The sequence below is a fragment of the Pristiophorus japonicus genome, chromosome 3, assembly GCF_044704955.1.
Source record: "Pristiophorus japonicus isolate sPriJap1 chromosome 3, sPriJap1.hap1, whole genome shotgun sequence".
Taxonomy (NCBI): Eukaryota; Metazoa; Chordata; class Chondrichthyes; family Pristiophoridae; genus Pristiophorus; species Pristiophorus japonicus.
This window is the reverse complement of record NC_091979.1, coordinates 159074756-159093771: the sequence shown is the minus strand read 5'-3', so window position 1 is coordinate 159093771 and position 19016 is coordinate 159074756. Positions and strand designations below refer to the sequence as shown.

General features: G+C 46.0%; 1 protein-coding gene across 5 annotated transcripts in view; it reads left to right on the top strand.

The window, feature by feature from the left end:
* Window positions 1-19016, top strand: part of rab5b (RAB5B, member RAS oncogene family) — an 87093-nt gene that overhangs the window by 50949 nt on the left and 17128 nt on the right. For all 5 annotated transcript variants that reach the window (XM_070875960.1, XM_070875957.1, XM_070875958.1 and 2 more), the window contains 3 exons: window positions 3007-3268; window positions 15921-16072; window positions 17669-17791. In XM_070875960.1, the coding sequence (XP_070732061.1) occupies window positions 3109-3268; window positions 15921-16072; window positions 17669-17791 (435 nt within the window). In that variant the 5' untranslated portion in view covers window positions 3007-3108. The remainder of the gene's footprint in view (window positions 1-3006; window positions 3269-15920; window positions 16073-17668; window positions 17792-19016) is intronic.

The window sequence follows — 19016 nt, the reverse complement described above, 5'->3', positions numbered from 1 at the left end:
CTTATTCCGAATACTCCTCGCATTGAGGCACAGAGCCTTCAGGCTTGTCTTTCTAACACACTTCGCCCCTTTAGAATTTTGCTGTAATGTGGCCCTTTTTGCTTTTTGCCTTAGTTTTCTCTGCCCTCCACTTTTACTTTACTTCTTTCGCTTCTGCCCCCATGCTACTTCCCTCTGTCTCCCTGCATTGATTCCCATCCCCCTGCCATATTAGTTTAACTCCTCCCCAACAGCACTAGCAAACACTCCCCCTAGGACATTGGTTCTGGTCCTGCCCAGGTGCAGACCGTCTGGTTTGTAATGGTCCCACCTCCCCAAGAACCGGTTCCAATGTCCCAGGAATTTGAACCCCTCCCTTCTGCACCACTCCTCAAGCCACGTATTCATCTGAGCTATCCTGTGATTCCTATTCTGACTAGCACTAGGCACTGGCAGCAATCCTGAGATTACGACTTTTGAGGTCCTACTTTTTAATTTAGCTCCGAGCTCCCTAAATTCATCTTGTAGGACCTCATCCCGTTTTTTACCTATATCGTTGGTACCTATATGCACCATGACAACTGGCTGTTCACCCTCCCCTTTCAGAATGCCCTGCACCCGCTCTGAGACATCCTTGACCCTTGCACCAGGGAGGCAACATATCATCCTGGAGTCTTGGTTGTGGCCACGGAAACGTCTATCTATTCCCCTTACAATTGAATCCCTTATCACTATAACTCTCCCACTCTTTTTCCTGCCCTCCTGTGCTGCAGAGCCACCCACGGTGCCATGAACTTGGCTGCTGGTGCCCTCCCCTGGTGAGTCATCCCCCAACCCCCCCAACAGTACCCAAAGCGGTGTATCTGTTTTGCAGGGGGATGACCACAGGGGACCCCTGCACTACCTTCCTTGCACTGCTCTTCCTGTTGGTCACCCATTCCCTATCTGGCTGTGTACCCTTTACCTGCGGTAAGACCAACTCACTAAACGTGCTATTCACGTCATTCTCAGCATCGTGCATGCTCCAGAGTGAATCCACCCGTAGCTCCAGTGCCACAATGTGGTCCGACAGGAGCTGCAGCCGGATACACTACCCGCACACGTAGTTGTCAGGGACACCAGAAGCGTCCCTGACTTCCCACATAGTACAGGAGGAGCATAACATGTGTCTGAGCTCTCCTGCCATGACTTAACCCCTACATAAACTTAATCTGGCAACAACAAGGCTTAAAGGCTATTTACTGATAAAGAAAAGAAAAAGAAAACTACTTACCAATCACTTACCCCCTTGGCTGTGACGTCACCTTTCGATTTCTTTACACTTTTTTGCCTTCTCACCCTCCAGGACCTGATAGTCTGCATCCCAAAGTACTTAAGGAAGTGACCCTCGAAATAGTGGATCTATTGGTGGTCATTTTCCAACGTTCTATAGACTCTGGATCAGTTCCTATGGATTGGAGGGTAGCTAATGTAACCGCACTTTTTTAAAAAGGAGGGAAGAGAGAAAAAACAGGGAATTATAAACTGGTTAGCCTGACATCGGTAGTGGGGAAAATGTTGGAATCAATTATTAAAGACGTATTAGCAGCGCATTTGGAAAGCAGTGACGGGATCTGTCTAAGTCAGCATGGATTTATGAAAGGGAAATCATGCTTGACAACTCTTCTAGAATTTTTTGAGAATGTAACTAGTAGAATGGACAAGGGAGAACCAGTGGATGTGGTGTATTTGGAAAGGCTTTTGAGAAGGTCCCACAAGAGATTAGTGTGCAAAATTAAAGCACATGGTATTGGGGGTAATGTATTGTCATGGATAGAGGACTGGTTGGCAGACAGGAACCGAAGAGTAGGAATAAACGGGTCCTTTTCGGAATGGCAGGCAGTGACTAGTGGGGTACCGCAAGATTCAGTGCTGGGACCCCAGCTATTTACAATATACATTAATGATTTGGACAAAGAAATTGAATGTAATAGCTCCAAGTTTGCAGATGACACTAAACTGAGTGGCAGTGTAAGCTGTGAGGAGGATGCTAAGAGGCTGCAGGGTGACTTGGACAGGTTAAGTGATTGGGCAAATGCATGGCAGATGCAGTATAATGTGGATAAATGTGAGGTTATCCACTTTGGTGGCAAAAACAGGGAGGCAGAATATTATCTGAATGGTGACAGATTAGGAAAAGGGGAGTTGCAATGAGACCTGGGTGTCATGGTACATCAGTCATTGAAAGTTGGCATGCAGGTTCAGCAGACGGTGAAGAAAGCAAATGGCATATTGGCCTTCATCGCGAGAGGATTTGAGTATAGGAGCAGGGAGGTCTTACTGCAGTTGTACAGGGCCTTGGTGAGGCCACACCTTGAATATTGTGTCCAGTTTTGGTCTCCTAATCTGAGGAAGGATATTCTTGCTCTTGAGCGAGTGCAGCGAAGGTTCACCAGACTGATTCCTGGGATGGCAGGACTGACATATGAAGAAAGACTGGATCGACTAGATTTATACTCACTGGAATTTAGAAGAATGAGAGGGGATGTCATAGAAACATATAAAATTCTGCTGGGACTGGACAGGTTAGATGCAGGAAGAATGTTCCCGATGTTGAGGAAGTCCAGAACCAGGGGTTACAGTCTAAGGATAAGGGGTAAGCCATATAGGACCGAGATGAGGAGAAATGTCTTCACTCAGAGAATTGTGAACCTGTAGAATTCTCTACCACAGAAAGTTGTTGAGGCCAGTTCATTAGATATATTCAAAAGGGAGTTAGATGTGGCTCTTACGGCTAAAGGGATCGAGGGGTATGGAGAGAAAGCAGGAATGGGGTACTGAAGTTGCATGATATTGAATGGTGGTGCAGGCTCGAATGGCCTACTCCTGCACCTATTTTCTATGTTTCTATTACATCCTTGAGAAGGGGTATTTCAATAATGCATTGTGTTCTGCATGAACATTACCTATATATCTCCACTGTTGATTGGTTTCAACAAATCTATTTGCTGCAGTACTTGAATCTTGTCTGCTCCTTTATTTTTACAGTTTTGAAGTGGTCACTGAACAGCAGCATCGTAAAGATCTCTTGCATGGTTGATCAGTTGAAATATCATTGAAACTGGAACACTGAACTTGTTCCAAGGGACCATGGCAAGCAGAGGAGCTTCTAGACCAAATGGTCTCGGTCAGACCAAGATCTGCCAGTTCAAGCTGGTTCTACTAGGAGATATGGCAGTGGGGAAATCGAGTTTAGTCCTGCGTTTTGTTAAAGGCCAGTTTGACGAATTCCAGGAGACAACAATTGGTGGTAAGTGTTCTTTTTAAACTATTCAGCATTTGGTGTAAGTTCGTTACACCTATCTAAAATGTACCTTGGCCATTGCAAAGCATGTTGTTGTATTCTGACCAGATCTGGGGAGATTAATTGGGGGAAGTGGGGGCGGGTGGGGGTGGACAATCCCAAACTGTGCTGCAAAAATTTACCACCTGGTGTTTCTGCTGAGGGGATTGACCCGCCCTTCCTCATATAGGGCTCAATTTTCCCCATTTTTTTGGCGCACGCCGCTTTTTTTGGCCTAAATTTTTAACATCCAAGTTTCCCCAAAGATTGTGCACCAGCATAACTCAGTTACGATTTTTTTAGATTAGTTTTTTTTTGTCATAGGTGGCGTAACCTGATGTCTGTGCCAGTTTTTCACAATTATGCAAGTTTGGCCAACTTACAATTCTTCTAGGACGGCGTATGTGACCACTCCCAAAAAAGCTTCTGGGCACTTAAGAAAAATCAGCGCACATCAAAAAATCGGTGCAGAAAAACGCCATTGTTTTTAGGCAAAGTTTTGGAGGGAGTCAACACACAAATATGCATCATCAAGCTTAAATGTTTCCAATTGAAAACACAGAAAATGGAAGTTTCATGCAGTTCTTTAAGTTTTGATTTTTTTTTTTAAGTGCCGCGTCACCACCGAATGTCTCCAAACCAGGCTTGAAGGTTGGTGTGTCGGCCGACAGAATTGGTCCCTCGCCCGGACACTGGCTCGGGGCTTGGCTTGAAAAGAAGCCGGGTTGGGGGGCGGGGTGGGTAGCGGTGGTGTGGAAGCTGAACTAAAGGGATGAGAACCCTTGCACTATGCATCAAAAGAAGCCCTGGGGGGTGGGGGGGCAGAACTGGAGGCATGAGAAGCCTTACACTATGCCACTCTGCAGCAAGCAGCATTAAATGAAGTCTGGGGGGAGCGGGGCGGGGGCCGAGTACACCGATGTAAGCAAGCCCATTGCGAATGCTCAGACCTGGGTGTAATCTATACTAGGGCGTCGACCGTGGAGAGAGAGACAGCAAAGAAGCTTGTCCTGCCTGTCGTTTTGAGCTTCTTGCAAAAGTACAATTTAATCATGCGGGCCATACTGACAATGCCATACCTTGTGCAAGCCTTCTGCATGATGGCGCTGTGGAGGAGACAATTAATTCAATGTCATTGCATGAGGAACCTCAGAGCACGTAGGATGATGGACAGGAGGCCTTACCCACGTCGGGTATATTGAGACAGGTGTTCTTACCTGCACCTGAGTGATGCAGACTCTGTCAGAAGGCTGCGTTTCCGCAAAGAAGTTGTAACTGAGATCTATGAGTTAGTAACAGCAGACCTGCAACCTAGAAGCATCAGGAGGACTGCTTTGTCAGTTGAAGTGAAGGTTACAGCTGCACTTTCATTCTATGCATCTGGATTGTTCCAGGCCACAACTGGGGATGTGTGCGCCATTTCTCAACATGCAACACATATCTGCATTCAGCAGGTGACTGCTGCACTATATGCCTGGAGGAATGACAACATAAAGTTCCCCATGACTGCCCAGGCGATGCGTGAAAGGGCTGTGGGCTTCTCCAGGATTGCTGGCTTCCCAAAGGTACAGGGCTGCATCGATTGTACCCACAGCGCCTTGCGAGCACCTTTTGGAGGATTCCGAGATGTACAGAAACAGAAAAGGCTTCCTCTCCGTGAATGTGCAACTCGTGTGTGACGACATGCATCACATCATGTCAATTGATGCAAGATACCATGGGAGCATCCTGCACAAGAGCGTTATACCTGCCATGTTTCAGCAGCAGCCAGAAGGGCAGAGCTGGCTAGTGGCAGACAAAGGGTATGGCCTCGCCACCTGGCTCATGATGTCCTTGCGCGTAACCCGCCGGAAGTTGACCAGGAATACAACATGTCTCACATTGTGATACGCAGCATAATAGAGAAGACCATTGGCATCTTGAAACAGCATTTTCGTTGCCTGGACCATTCCGGAGGCTACTTGCACTACTCCCCAGAGATTGTCGGTCAGTTCACTGTTGTGTGCTGCAGGCTGCATAACTTGTCCATCATGAGGCAGCAGCAGCTACAAGTAGAAGACCCATCTGATGAGGAGAACGAGGAAGCCATGCAATTACCTGAACCCAGAGCACGACAGCGGAGGAGGGCGGGCCGTCGTGCCCCTTTAACGATTGCTCGAGCCTTGTGCCAGCAGTTCAGCTGTCAACGCTTTGTTGCCTGAAGGCTCAGCGGCAACTATTTCAAATGGACCATGTTTACTGTTTGGACCTGTTCCGTAATTTTGTGTTGTGTTAATGGAACAAATAATGGAAATGATTCAGTTATAATTTAAAATATATTTTATTCAAAAGTTTAACAAACATTTGTTTGTACTTAACTTTAAAGTTTTTAGTTAACATCACTTATAAATTTTAAGATCACTTAAACTTTAAGATCACTTACAAACTTTTAAACTTGTAAATTTACATAACTTACAAAGAACTTATAATTTGAGAACAGTTACAACAGTAACAATAATAATAACAGCAGCAAAGAAAGGCTACACCCATCTCTCCTCCACCTTAATCTAAGACCGCTCGCTGCGCTTGGTCTTGTTGACTCCACCCCTGCCCGCAGGCGGTGCTACAGCGTTTCTCAGGTTGGTACCAAGCTTATTCTTTCGAACATCTCGGGTAATGCGCACTTCTTGATGCGGGGGGGCGGCGGGCAGGCAGTAATGTGGAAGGCCTGGCTCGGGCCTCTTCAGAGGCTGGTCTTGGGATTGGAGTGGGAGTGGCAGTTGATTCTGTCAATGGCCGTGAGGTCTGGGCGTGTTCCCTTATTGCAGCAGCTAACTCCCTCGTGCCCTGACAGTATGTCAACTATGTGCAACATTCCCTCCCTCATGTTCACTGACAGCGCATTAGCTACGTGCGACATTCCCTCCCTCATGTGCACAGACATTGTATCTGCTGCCTGAGACATTCCCTACCTCATGTTCCCGGACAGTGTTCCCATTTCTCGTGAGAGTGTTGTTACTTCTCCCGACAATCCCGATACCTCATCACCCACCCCACTGATGGTGTCCAGGAGTGATCGCGTAAGGTCAATACTCTTCGCACTTATTGCGTCATCTGAACCACATCTGTTAGATCCTGCATCTCAGGAGAGCGCTGTCGAGCTCTTCTTCCCCTCCTCACCCTGGGTGTGGCTCTCTGGGACCTGCAGCCTCGGACAGTGGGGCCCTAGATATGCCTTGCTGCATTCCACTGGAATCCCCAGCCTCGGACTGTGGGAAACCATGGAATGTCCCAGCAACACTCGTACCACTCAGGAAAGGGGCTGGCACCTCCATGGATGGCACCTGCACCTCCTCCAAAGTGAGTATAATAGCGGGGACTTCATCCATTCCCTCCCCCTCCCCCTCACCCCCATGCTCTTGGTCTGGAAGGTGGGATTGGACGATGTTCTCCTCTTCAGGCTCGTCCGCATCTGAATACTCTGCATCGTCAGGGTTGGCCTCAAGGTCTGCAAAATATAACAGAACAGACAAATGTTTAGCAGCAGAGGAGGGGGCAGGATGGGTGGCATGAGTAGCTCACACAGCACAGACAGGAGGCTGATTTGAAGGACCATGATGAATGATAGCACTTTACATCAACCGAAGCGTAGCTGACTGAGACATTTTTATGAACCGAAGCATGACTGGCCCGCGCAGTACTTAACATTTAGCAAAGCCCAGACTGTGGAATTTGCCGGACTTACCCTCTCCCTCGAGTGTGGGCCCAGCTTTTGCAGTGGTGGTTGCTTTTCTCCAGGCAGGACCCATCAAAGCAGCGACCCTCTCTTCCAAGCATGTCAGTGGGTGCAGGTTTGCCGGGCCTCCTCCTGTTTGAGTTCTTTCCCTTTTGTTTTTGCCATCTTCCTCTGCAAAGTTGAAAATATAACTTTTTAGAGAGGGTGTCTTTCTGCTGGGTGGGACATACAGATGGTCACATTTACAATTGTAATTCCATTGAATAAATGAAAATATTACTTTCACTAACTACTTGATTAAGGTCCTGCCACTTTTTGCACTGGCCTCCAGATCTCGGAATGGTCACCATTGCACAGTAATCTTCTGCAAGTTGGTTCCAGAGTTTCTTCATTTCTTTTGGTGAAACTTTTATGTGACCACTGCTGGTGTCCAGCTCGTGCCATCTGGCCTCAATCACAGTAACCAGTGCCTCCACTTCATCCTGTAAGAAATTCTTGGTCCTTGAGCCATGTTACATCTTGTATTGCAGCTCTGATTTTTCCAATGAGAATTAAAGTTCTCACACACAACTGCCTCTTTAAAAATGGCCGAATGCAGACTGGGAGCTGTACTGGGCATGCGCGCCCATAATAATCACGTCAAATACGTCCCTTTTTTTTCACGCATGCGCAGAAGGGGGGCATCGTTTTTTCGGCCAAGACATTAGGCTCCACCCCCTCCCCCCGAAGCTACAGGACAGGCTGCGCAGTTTCAAGAAATAGAACGGGGGAAACTTGGTACTTATTTTTTTGGAGTAGTTGGGATCAGAAAAAATGAACGTAACTCTGGCAATACGCCAAAAAATGGCATTGGGGAAAATTGAACCCATAGTTTGGAAACAAGAGTGACAAGTGCAACATTCATGGATGGAGTAATGCAGAACCAGACAGTCTTGCAACTTTATAACCATAGTGGCAACGTTTTTGGTATAGGTTTGTTAACATTTATATAGAACTTAGGAACATAAAAAAGCATGAAAACGATGCTCACCCCATCCAGATATGATGCAACCATGTATATCATCAGCCCCCCTTATCCAACTCTTTAAAATCTCCTGGTCGAGGTAAAAAAATCTGTGGCCAATTTAGGAAAAAACTTTGGAACATTCCACTCTGAAGCCCCCTCTCCTCACCTTTCAAGGCAGTCAAGCAAGCTTCAGAGGATATTCACACCTACCCTGCAACCTACCTTTTATAACTTCATATGTCTTCCTTTCTCTTGAACTTTTCCAGCTCCCTAGGGAAGGACTGCAGCGAATCCATACTAATCATATGGTTTAATAATCTGATCTCATGGGCACTGCTTAAAGAAATATTTCCTAGTATCTAACCTAAAACTATGCTTATGTATGATATGTCCCCTAGTGCTTCTATCCCTGTCCTTCTTAAATGACCTATCTCTTGCCATCATCATTTTGAAATTCTCAATTATATCTCTGTTGCTCCTTGAGCCTATCCTTAAATCTGTTCATACCATGTTTTTCACTGATAATGCAGCAAAATAATTCAGCAGCAGGATTTGTAATGTTGTTGTTTGGTCCAAATTAACCACGTGATACCTTAGAGCCAATTAAATTCCAGCATTGCTCCATACCGACTAAGTAATCCCATGGCCCCAATTTTTTTTTTAAAGCATATTAGATTTTGTACCCAAAAATAATGAAATAAAGCCTGGCGTTTGCTGAAGGAAAGTAACTAAAGTTGGGAGAGCATTGAAATTCCAGCAGAATTCTCTACTTTAATTGTTTTTTTTAACCATATGGTGGAGGAAAACAAACTAAAACCAGAGCAGCATAGCAAGAAGAATGAGTGTATAGCTGATTAAGTCATAGCATAATTGTGGAGTGGAGAGAGCAAATTTTGAACTAAAATATCAAGAGACTGGCAAGGAATGAGCTCAGAGAAGAAAAGTTTGGAGGCAGAGCACTCGCCAGCAATAGTAGGGAGAGGCAAAAGTCCAATCCATATAAATCTATGCGCAATGCCACAAGAGATCAACTAATATTCTATGAAGACCTACATTAGAAATATTTTTGAAACCATTTTTCCTATTGTTTATAGTAGCAAAGTCCATGATCATTCTGGTGAGATGGCCCTGGGTGAATTCAGTGGTATTGGCAGAGGCCTGCAATCAGTCCACTTGACATTGTACTTGGCCACTGCAAGATAAGCACTGACTGGGCATGTTTGGGAGTCTGGGGAGAATTTTTTTTCTAATGACATTAGATGGCTGATTTGGAATAGAGCAGTTGAATTAATATGCATGATGAATGAAATATCCTCAGTTAATGACCATCTCCACTGATCTCTCTTATTCCTTGGCCATCTCCCAAAAATCTTCGCAGAGCAGCAAAGAAGCTTTGGCTAAAGATTGCCATCATTTGGACTAATGGATCACAGTCTTCAACTTTGAAACTCAGGAGAACCTTACTTTCCCACTATATGAATCCTAAATCCAAATTAGCATTCGCCAAGGCCCAAAGTGCAAGGTACTGCCAAGGATGAAACACAATGGTGAGGTAAATCAGGAAATAGTGATTAGGTGACTCCAAGGTTGGGTTTTAAAAGTCAGAAGATTGTAGGAGGAAAAGGAAATCTGAGGAGGGGAAGGACCGGTTACTAACTTATTTCTGTATTTCAAGATGCTGGGTCTGCAACTACTCGTGCTGGTCCCTCGTTGTTGAATAGAAGACATGGTGGAAATGCTGTAGTTATGAAGGAAGAGTTCTGTTTCTTTAAGATGTTGAGGTTTAATAACAAGGTCTCCCCTCTTTACTAACAATCCCAATTGACAAAGGTATTTCAATTAAACAGTCGGCTATTCTTATTCAGGTAATTTATAATACCTGTATAAAACTGTGGAACTCTCGGAAGAAGGGGGAGTGGAAGGGGTTGTGCAGTTCCAGAAAAGGAAGAGATGAATTGGTAAAGACAAAGGGCCCGAAATTGATGAAGGCCCCCGCACACCTAAGTGCCGCCCAAAGGACAGTCGATGGCTGCCAAGGTACCTGACAGTTCTTTTGGGCGGGATATTCATCAACAAGGACCCTCTAAGATCGGCGGGTGGCAAATGAGGGCCTTACGCTGCTAATCTGGGCGGCAGCCGCCCAAGTGCCACCAAGGATGGAGTCGAGCCCATGGAGGGTCGAACAGCTGAAAATAAAAATCATCATAGTTTTTTTAAAAAAACTATCGGAAGACCTTCAGGGGATCCCATCCAAGTAAGTCGCTGTGGAAAAAATAAATAAAAAAATGTTCACTAACCTTTTTTTCAGGATTTTCAGACTTGCCATCGGGGACAGACCAGCCTCCAGCCAACGGTCTGGCGCCAACTCCCGCCTGCATGAATATAGGAACTCGGCGGGTGGGAGCTCGTTGCGCCACTCGGCCTTCCACTGACATCAGCGGGAGGTTCTCCCCTCCCTCCCGCCCGCACCAGCCCATCTTGAAAGTGGCACTGGTCGGCTCTTGGGGAGGAATGTGGGCGGCACTGGGCGGTGAGTTCATCAATTTCGGGCCCATTGGGCTAGAAATTCATCATAATACCACCCACTTAATGCCCATCTACCGCCCGAAAATAGATAATTGGTGAAAATCGTCATTTACCGCCCACATAATGCCTGGCGGTAAATTCATCATTCATTTAGCACCGGCTTTATGAAATACAGCCTAGCCATCTTTTTCGCCGTTATTTTGAGGTCATTAGTCGTGTAGCGCCCAAATAAAGCCCGAAAATAACATCGGCGGTAAATTCATCAATAAGATCCATTTTACAGCCGAACTGAAATACCGCCCTGAACACATCTAAACACATCTTACCTGATCTTAAGACCTGACCTTATCACCGCCATTTTGATTAAAGGATGATTTCACAGAAGGCTATTTAGCATTAGTTATAGCTTTACAGTTGTTATGAAGTAGGATTTTAAGGGTATTTAAAGGATTGTTAAGGGATTTTAATATTTTGAATTGTTTTAAGGAAATTTGAAGCCATTTTACAAAATGGAATGGACATTTGTGTTTATTTAAGGAGATTTGAGAATACTTGAAAACATTTGTGGAGATTTAAATGAATGGCACCTGTAATATCTCAGCCTGTATTGCTGACTAATTATCTAATGCAGAATAGAGGTGGAAGAGGGTTTATTGCAGAGCATTATGAGGGTAATCAAAGGTTATCGACTTAGGAGGAGGGGGAGGAGGCCTTGCACCCAACGAATTTTCAGGGAGAAGCGCTCATACCTGGATCTGACTGATGCACAGCTCGTTAAAAGGTTGCGGGACCAGTGAAGAGAGTGGAGGAGGAGGAAGAGGAGGAGAATGTGGAGCCTGGTGATGAAACCATGCCAGCACCGCACCACCCCACCCCACCCCCCAACACCACAGCGGAGGCTTCATGGAGCTTTCGCCACTGCAAAATTGTTTCGACAGCAGCTCATAAATGAAGGTTTTGCTTGAACGGTGAAAGTTGCATTTAAGCTTTGCCTGGCCACTGTATGGAACCAATGAGTTTTGTTACCCCTCATTTTCTAAAAGTTAGACTTTGTACAACAATGGTTTAGTTGAATAAAAAAATTTATATAAAATTTGTAAACTTTCAAAACTTTGTACAGTTAACACCATAAAATATTTTTAACAATTGGTAACAAAAATTTTCAATGAAGAAACAGTAACAATAAAAATAAATAACAAGAACAAGAACAACAGCAACAAAACTGCCTGTACCCCTCCCACCACTCTCACTGCACCAACTTTACCAGCAGTCACCACTCCCAACGCCCCTGGTCTCTTCTCCCCGCCCCCCCCCCCCCCTTGGTGTGTTTACACGTTTTTTGCTCCAATTTTCCTTACCCCTGATCGCGGCAGGACCACAGCGTTGTGCAGCAATGCCTCGGGAGGGCTGCTCCTGACGGGGGAAAGGCAGCGCAACCACTTCTGAGTAGGGAGACTGTTGCCGCACCCCACCCTCAGGTGCTGTTGGCCTAGCCGCTATGGCACGTGGGGGTTTATTGCCATATGTCAGGCCCGTCAATCGCCGCAGGGCATCGCCGGACGCGGTGTTCCGGTCCACCGCTGCGACATGTCCTCCGATTGCCGGGTGGATTGTGCGCCAATGTTCCTGGCAACCGCAGCCATGGCCTGGAGGAGCTCGCAACCCACGTCGACACTCAATCTCGACAGTTTCACCATATCCTGGTGTGCGCCTGCCTGCATCAGAACATTTCCGCTTTGCTACATCAACCTCCGTGGATTTGGCATAGGGCTTCGCACACTCTGGGTGCATTGCTGCACACCGCTTGGTCCCACAATTTCAGTGGCGGGGAACCCACAAAAAATGGATCCCGAAGAGAAAGTGGTGACCGCAGGTAAAGTGTCAAAGCCCTCCTCCTCCTCCTCCTCCTCCTCCTCCTCCCCCCCCTCTACCACCTCAACTGGACGAGTCACCAACACCCGCGCAACAACTGCTTCAGGCGCCAGGGTTGGGAGCACCTCCATTTCCTCCTCCTCCTCATCTTCATCATCCTCGTCTACCTCTTGTGACTTCTCATCTGCAAATAGAAAACAACATATGAGTGGTTAGCAGCAGGGGAGGTGTCGGTGACATGAGTATGTTCACCAAGAGAAAGTCATTTATTTACACTAACCCGAACGCACAGAAAATGTATGACATGACATGACATGACAGCATTACAGTACTTTATATTGTATTGACATTAAATTATATAAAGGACTGCATCACAGACTGGGGATTTTGACAGACTTACCGTCTCCTACCACTGGATCGGCACCACCTCGGGTGGCCATCTGGCTGTCCGTATCCACGATTCCTGGTACCCGCTCCTCGAGGTCTGTCAACTCAAATAATTTTGGTGGTCCTCCACCCGTGAGCCAATGGTCTGCACGATTGCTGGAATCTATCTTCTGCAAAAATGAAAGTAGCATTGTTTAACCGACTTTACCATCTGCTCTTGCGGCAAACACAAATAGCAATCACAGCTTTACAGTCCTTTGTTTCATGTCACATTAATGTCCCATTAAGCAACACGCAGTTCATGAGGAGGACATTGAATTGCACAAGCATCTTTTTACATCTCCGAAAGTCCTCATAAGATCATGTATGGCAAATAAGGTTTGACATTAAGGCTAACTACATCAGCATGTCGTGTCATATTTATATTTTAAGTGATCATGTAATGCATGAATAAAAACATTACTCTCGCTTTTGAAAGGAGGTCATTCCACCTCATGTGGGATTGAGGTTCCTTATGAGGGGTTCTGGCCACTGCAGACACCGCCTTGGCGATCTCCCGCCATATTCTCTGGTACATGGGGTGGGGGGGTGGTTTTCCCCGACCACCCCTGGTCAGTTGCTGATATCTCCCTTCCACTTCGTTCACTAATTCCGCTTCGGCCGCGGCCTCAAACTTCCTGGCCCTCTTCCGTCCTAACTCTGGTACTTGAGACATTTGAAAAAATTTAGTGGATTTATATTATTATTACTCCTATATTTATATTATTCTTTCTCTTATATTCGTAATATAATATTTATATTAATCTTTTTCTTTCTCTCCTCATATGCCCTCTCTATTTCCTCTCCACAGTCGCTCCACTCAATATAACTGTAACTCAATGCGCATGCGCGATTCTGAAACGTGGGAAAAAAAATTGAAAAAAACTTTGAAGAAAAGAAATTTGCGCATGCACAGAAATATCACCTATTTAAGTTTGAGTCTTCCACGATCAGAAATAAGATCCAAATACTGCTAGCTCTGCCACCGGTCATATTTTGACGAAAATAACGATTTTCAGTCATAGCGGTATTTCAGTGGTTTAAAAAAAAACGCAATCTTTAAAACCACCGTAATGCCACCAGAAAACCACTGGTAGGGCTAAATGATGAAAATCCAGCCCAATGTATTTTATCACATCTTTCAGAAACATCTCAAAATGCTTCACATAGTGAATCACTCTTGACTTATGTAGGTAAGTCTTATGAGGATGTTTCTAGTAGAGTGGACAAGGGAGAACCAGTTGATGTGGTATATTTGGACTTTCAGAAGGCTTTCGACAAGGTCCCACACAAGAGATTAATGTGCAAAGTTAAAGCACATGGGATTGGGGGTAGTGTGCTGACATGGATTGAGAACTGGTTGTCAGACAGGAAGCAAAGAGTAGGAGTAAATGGGCACTTTTCAGAATGGCAGGCAGTGACTAGTGGGGTACCGCAAGGTTCTCTGCTGGGGCCCCAGCTGTTTATACTGTACATTAATGATTTAGACGAGGGGATTAAATGTAGTATCTCCAAATTTGCGGATGACACTAAGTTGGGTGGCAGTGTGAGCTGCGAGAAGGATACTATGAGGCTGCAGAGCGACTTGGATAGGTTAGGTGAGTGGGCAAATGCATGGCAGATGAAGTATAATGTGGATAAATGTGAGGTTATCCACTTTGGTGATAAAAACAGAGAGACAGACTATTATCTGAATGGTGACAGATTAGGAAAAGGGGAGGTGCAACGAGACCTGGGTGTCATGGTACATCAGTCATTGAAGGTTGGCATGCAGGTACAGCAGGCGGTTAAGAAAGCAAATGGCATGTTGGTCTTCATAGCGAGGGGATTTGAGTACAGTGGCAGGGAGGTGTTGCTACAGTTATACAGGGCCTTGGTGAGGCCACACCTGGAGTATTGTGTACAGTTTTGGTCTCCTAACCTGAGGAAGGACATTCTTGCAATTGAGGGAGTGCAGCGAAGGTTCACCAGACTGATTCCCGGGATGGCGGGACTGACCTATCAAGAAAGACTGGATCAACCGAGCTTGTATTCACTGGAGTTCAGAAGAATGAGAGGGGACCTCATAGAAACGTTTAAAATTCTGACGGGTTTAGACAGGTTAGATGCAGGAAGAATGTTCCCAATGTTGGGGAAGTCCAGAACCAGGGGTCACAGTGTAAGGATAAGAGGTAAGCCATTTAGGACTAAGATGAGGAGAAACTTCTTCACCCAGAGAGTGGTAAACCTGTGGAATTCTCTACCACAGAAAGTTGTTGAGGCCAATTCACTAAATATATTCAAGAAGGAGTTAGATGAAGTCCTTACTACTAGGGGGATCAAGGGGTATGGCGAGAAAGCAGGAATGGGGTACTGAAGTTGCATGTTCAGCCATGAACTCATTGAATGGCGGTGCAGGCTAGAAGGGCCGAATGGCCTACTCCTGCACCTATTTTCTATGTTTCTATGTAAATAAGGCAGCCATTTTCAGCAAGGTATTATGATTGTGCTTCTTAAAGGTTAAATGTTGGCCAGGCCGTATTCCTTCAGTAGTTTTATGAGATTGTTAACTTTGAGATTGTTAACGTCTACCCTGAACCATTGGTACATGTACCCTTAGAATGACGGCACTCCCTCAGTATTGCACAGGAATATCAGCCTAGATTATGTTTTTAGGACTTGACATGAGGCTCAAACCTACAAACTTCTGGTTAATAGGCACAAGTACTATCAACTGAACCAAGCTGACACTAAAGAGATGATCTGAATTGAGGAATAAATGATTAAGTTGGTTAGAACTTTTCTCTTTAGTATCTGACAGATTGGGATAAATCTTCAACATCCTATTGGTACAATGCAACATTGCATTGCATTGTGCTGTAATATTTTTGTTTCAGCTGCATAGTTGATCATATGGGTCTGTGACAGCATTGAGCCAGAGCTCCATCGTAGGACGTGGTTTTGCATTTGCAGCCTGGAAATGGTGCCTGGCAAGGAGGAAAACAAATAGAATTTTTTGAGAGGGATCAACAAGCTATAAGAATAATTAGGTTGACTGTATTAAATTAATCCAATTTTTCATTTTTATTTTGCAGCTGCCTTTCTTGCGCAGTCAGTCTGTTTGGATGACACAACAGTGAAATTTGAGATTTGGGATACTGCTGGTCAGGAACGTTACCACAGCTTAGCACCAATGTATTACAGGGGGGCCCAAGCTGCCATAGTGGTTTTTGATATCACAAAACAGGTAACAGCAGTTATTGAAATTTAACCCATAATATTTCCTGCAAGGAATAGTGCTGTTTCAAAGTTTTAAAATATCGGACATACTGCCTGAACTTCAGTAAGGGAATTTCACATCCACCCCAAGGTAACACAGTAACTGTATTTATTTACCTGTATGGTGGGCAGAAAGACCACATACAACAGCTGAGATTTTGATTTGTCTGCTAGTCATCTGTGTTTAATGTACTTAACCAGAATGGTACCCTGAAATTTGGTAAATACCATGGACTGGTATTGTAGTTTAAGAGTTTGGTTCACCATGAAACCAGTCCTACACCAGGTTAACCTTGGATTTTTAAGTTCAGTTTAGATTAGATGGCCGAATCAAATTGATTTAATGTGCTAAGTACCAAAATTATATGGCACATAGTACTGTAGATAGCTTTATTGTTCCATTATTGGGAAAGTGAAGGTCTGTTTGATTTGCCAATCTTGGATGGACCACAGTTAGTTTCACAGATTTAGAAAGTCAGATGCTAAACTTTGTTCCTCAATGAGCCATTGTGCTGCATGTTAGTGCACTGAGCAAACATGTCCTATTTAGTAAAGTTGTGGAGGGCATACGATACCTCTTGATAGAATGCACTATATCTTGTGTTCTGCTATTTAGGGGCATTTTCCACCCAATTTTCTCCCCTCCTAATGACACTGACATGCTGGCAAAGGGCTCCATAGGCATCTGCAAACAATCAGTATTTGATCGAAGTAGGCGCTAATCATTTGTGTAACTAGGTGGAGCGTTGGCATGATGTTCAACTGTGGATGTGTTGCAGCCAGGCCACACCCTGTCTTTACCAAATGTTATACAGATGCAGTTTCTAGCATGGGTCACTGATCAAGAGCAAACTCTGGCTAATTTAGTTTTATTTTCCCTTTCCCTAGACCAGAGATGTGATGGACAATTGTAGCAGTCCAACTAAGATCAGCGAATTCAACAAAGATACTGGATCAAGCCTGGGACTTTCTTGGCCACTATGGCTCAGTAACCCACTAGGTTGTGTGTTTAGGACCAAGTCATGAGAAAATTGGAAGGAAGTTTTTTAATTCACAGGAAGTTGATTTGTATTAGCTGAAGATCTGTTTTGTTTGTATTGTGGGCCTGACATAGTTATCTGGGCCAAACACTAAGAAATAGTCTGGTGGTCTTGGAAGTTTTAGTGGTCTCAAAATGTATACTGGGATCTCACAAAGAAGCTGGGGGTTACTCCGATAAACAGGTTATTATTGGAAATGCTAATTTGCGTTTTCTCTTTAGGAAGGAAATCAAATAATGAAGAGGGGCCTGGATCTGAGTAATTTAATTGAAAATCTGCAGATTCACACAGTAGAGGGGGTTATTGGAAATGTTTGTATATTTTGGAACATTTTAATTTTAAATAGTATTATTAGTTTGCATATTGATTTAATATGTTAACCAATGCTTTGTTTTGTACATTTGCAATATTGTTTTCAAAATACATGTAGCTAATAATTATGAGGCAATTCACTGCAAATATTACTGTATTTGAATTTATTAATAAATTGATTCATTTATTCATTTGTTTTTTGTTTTATTCAGGAAACATTTGATAGAGCAAAAGCATGGGTAAAAGAGTTACAGAGACAAGCCAGTCCCAATATAGTGATAGCGTTGGCTGGCAACAAAGCTGATCTGGCAGATAAACGAATGGTGGAGTACGAGGTAATGATGAATAACGCTCTCTCTGGCTTGGTGTCTCACGCGCTCGCGCTCGCTCTCTCACTCTCACGCGCTCGCTCTCTCACTCTCACGCGCTCGCTCTCTCACTCTCACGCGCTCGCGCTCTCACTCTCACGCGCTCGCTCTCTCACTCTCACGCGCTCGCTCTCTCACTCTCACGCGCTCGTTCTCTCTCTCTCACGCGCTCGTTCTCTCTCACTTTCGCGCTCGTTCTCTCACGCGCTCGTTCTCTCACTCTCTCGCGCTCGTTCTCTCACACGCTCGCTCTCTCACCCTCACGCGCTCGCTCTCTCACCCTCACGCGCTCGCTCTCTCGGTCTCACGCGCTCGCTCTCTCAGTCTCACGCGCTCGCTCTCTCGGCCTCACGCGCTCTCGCTCTCGGTCTCACGCGCGTGCTCTCTCGGGCTCTCTCTCGGGCTCGGGCTCTCTCTCGCGCTCTCTCTCTCTCGCGCTCTCTCTCGCGCTCTCTCTCTCTCGCGCTCTCTCTCTCTCGCTCGCGGGCTCGAGCTCGGTCTCCCGTGCGCATGCACGTGCTTTCTCTCACGCTCGCGCTTTTTCTCGCCCGCTCTCTCTCGCCTGCTCTCTCTTGGTCTCGCGCGCGCGGGCTCTCTCTCGCCTGCTCTCTCTTGGTCTCGCGCGCGCGGGCACGCTCTCCTCTCTCGCGCTCTCCTCTCTCGCGCTCTCCTCTCTCGCGCTCTCCTCTCTCGCGCTCTCCTCTCTCGCGCTCTCCTCTCTCGCGCTCTCCTCTCTCGCGCTCTCCTCTCTCGCGCTCTCCGCTCTCGCGCTCTCCCTCTCTCGCGCTCTCCCTCTCTCGCGCTCTCCCTCTCTCGCGCTCTCCCTCTCTCACGCTCGCTCGCGTGCTCGCTCTCGGTTTCGGGCTCAGTCTCTTGCTCGCGTGTGCGCGCGCGCTCGGGCTCTCTCGTGCGCTCTCTCGTGATCGTTCTCGCGCTCGTGCACTTTCTCTCACGCTCGCGCTCTCGCCCGCTCTCTTGGTCTCCCGCGCGCGCTCTCAGGCTCAGTCTCTCTCTCTCTCTCTCGCGCCCCCCCCCCCCTCGGTCTCGCGCGCCCCCCCCCCCCCCCCCCCCTCACTCTCGCGCGACCCCCCCCACCCCCTTGGTCTCGCGCACGCACCCCCTCGGTCTCGAGCTCGAGCCCGCGCTCTCTCTCTCTCTCTCTCTCTCTCTCGCGCTGTCGCGATGCGCGCTC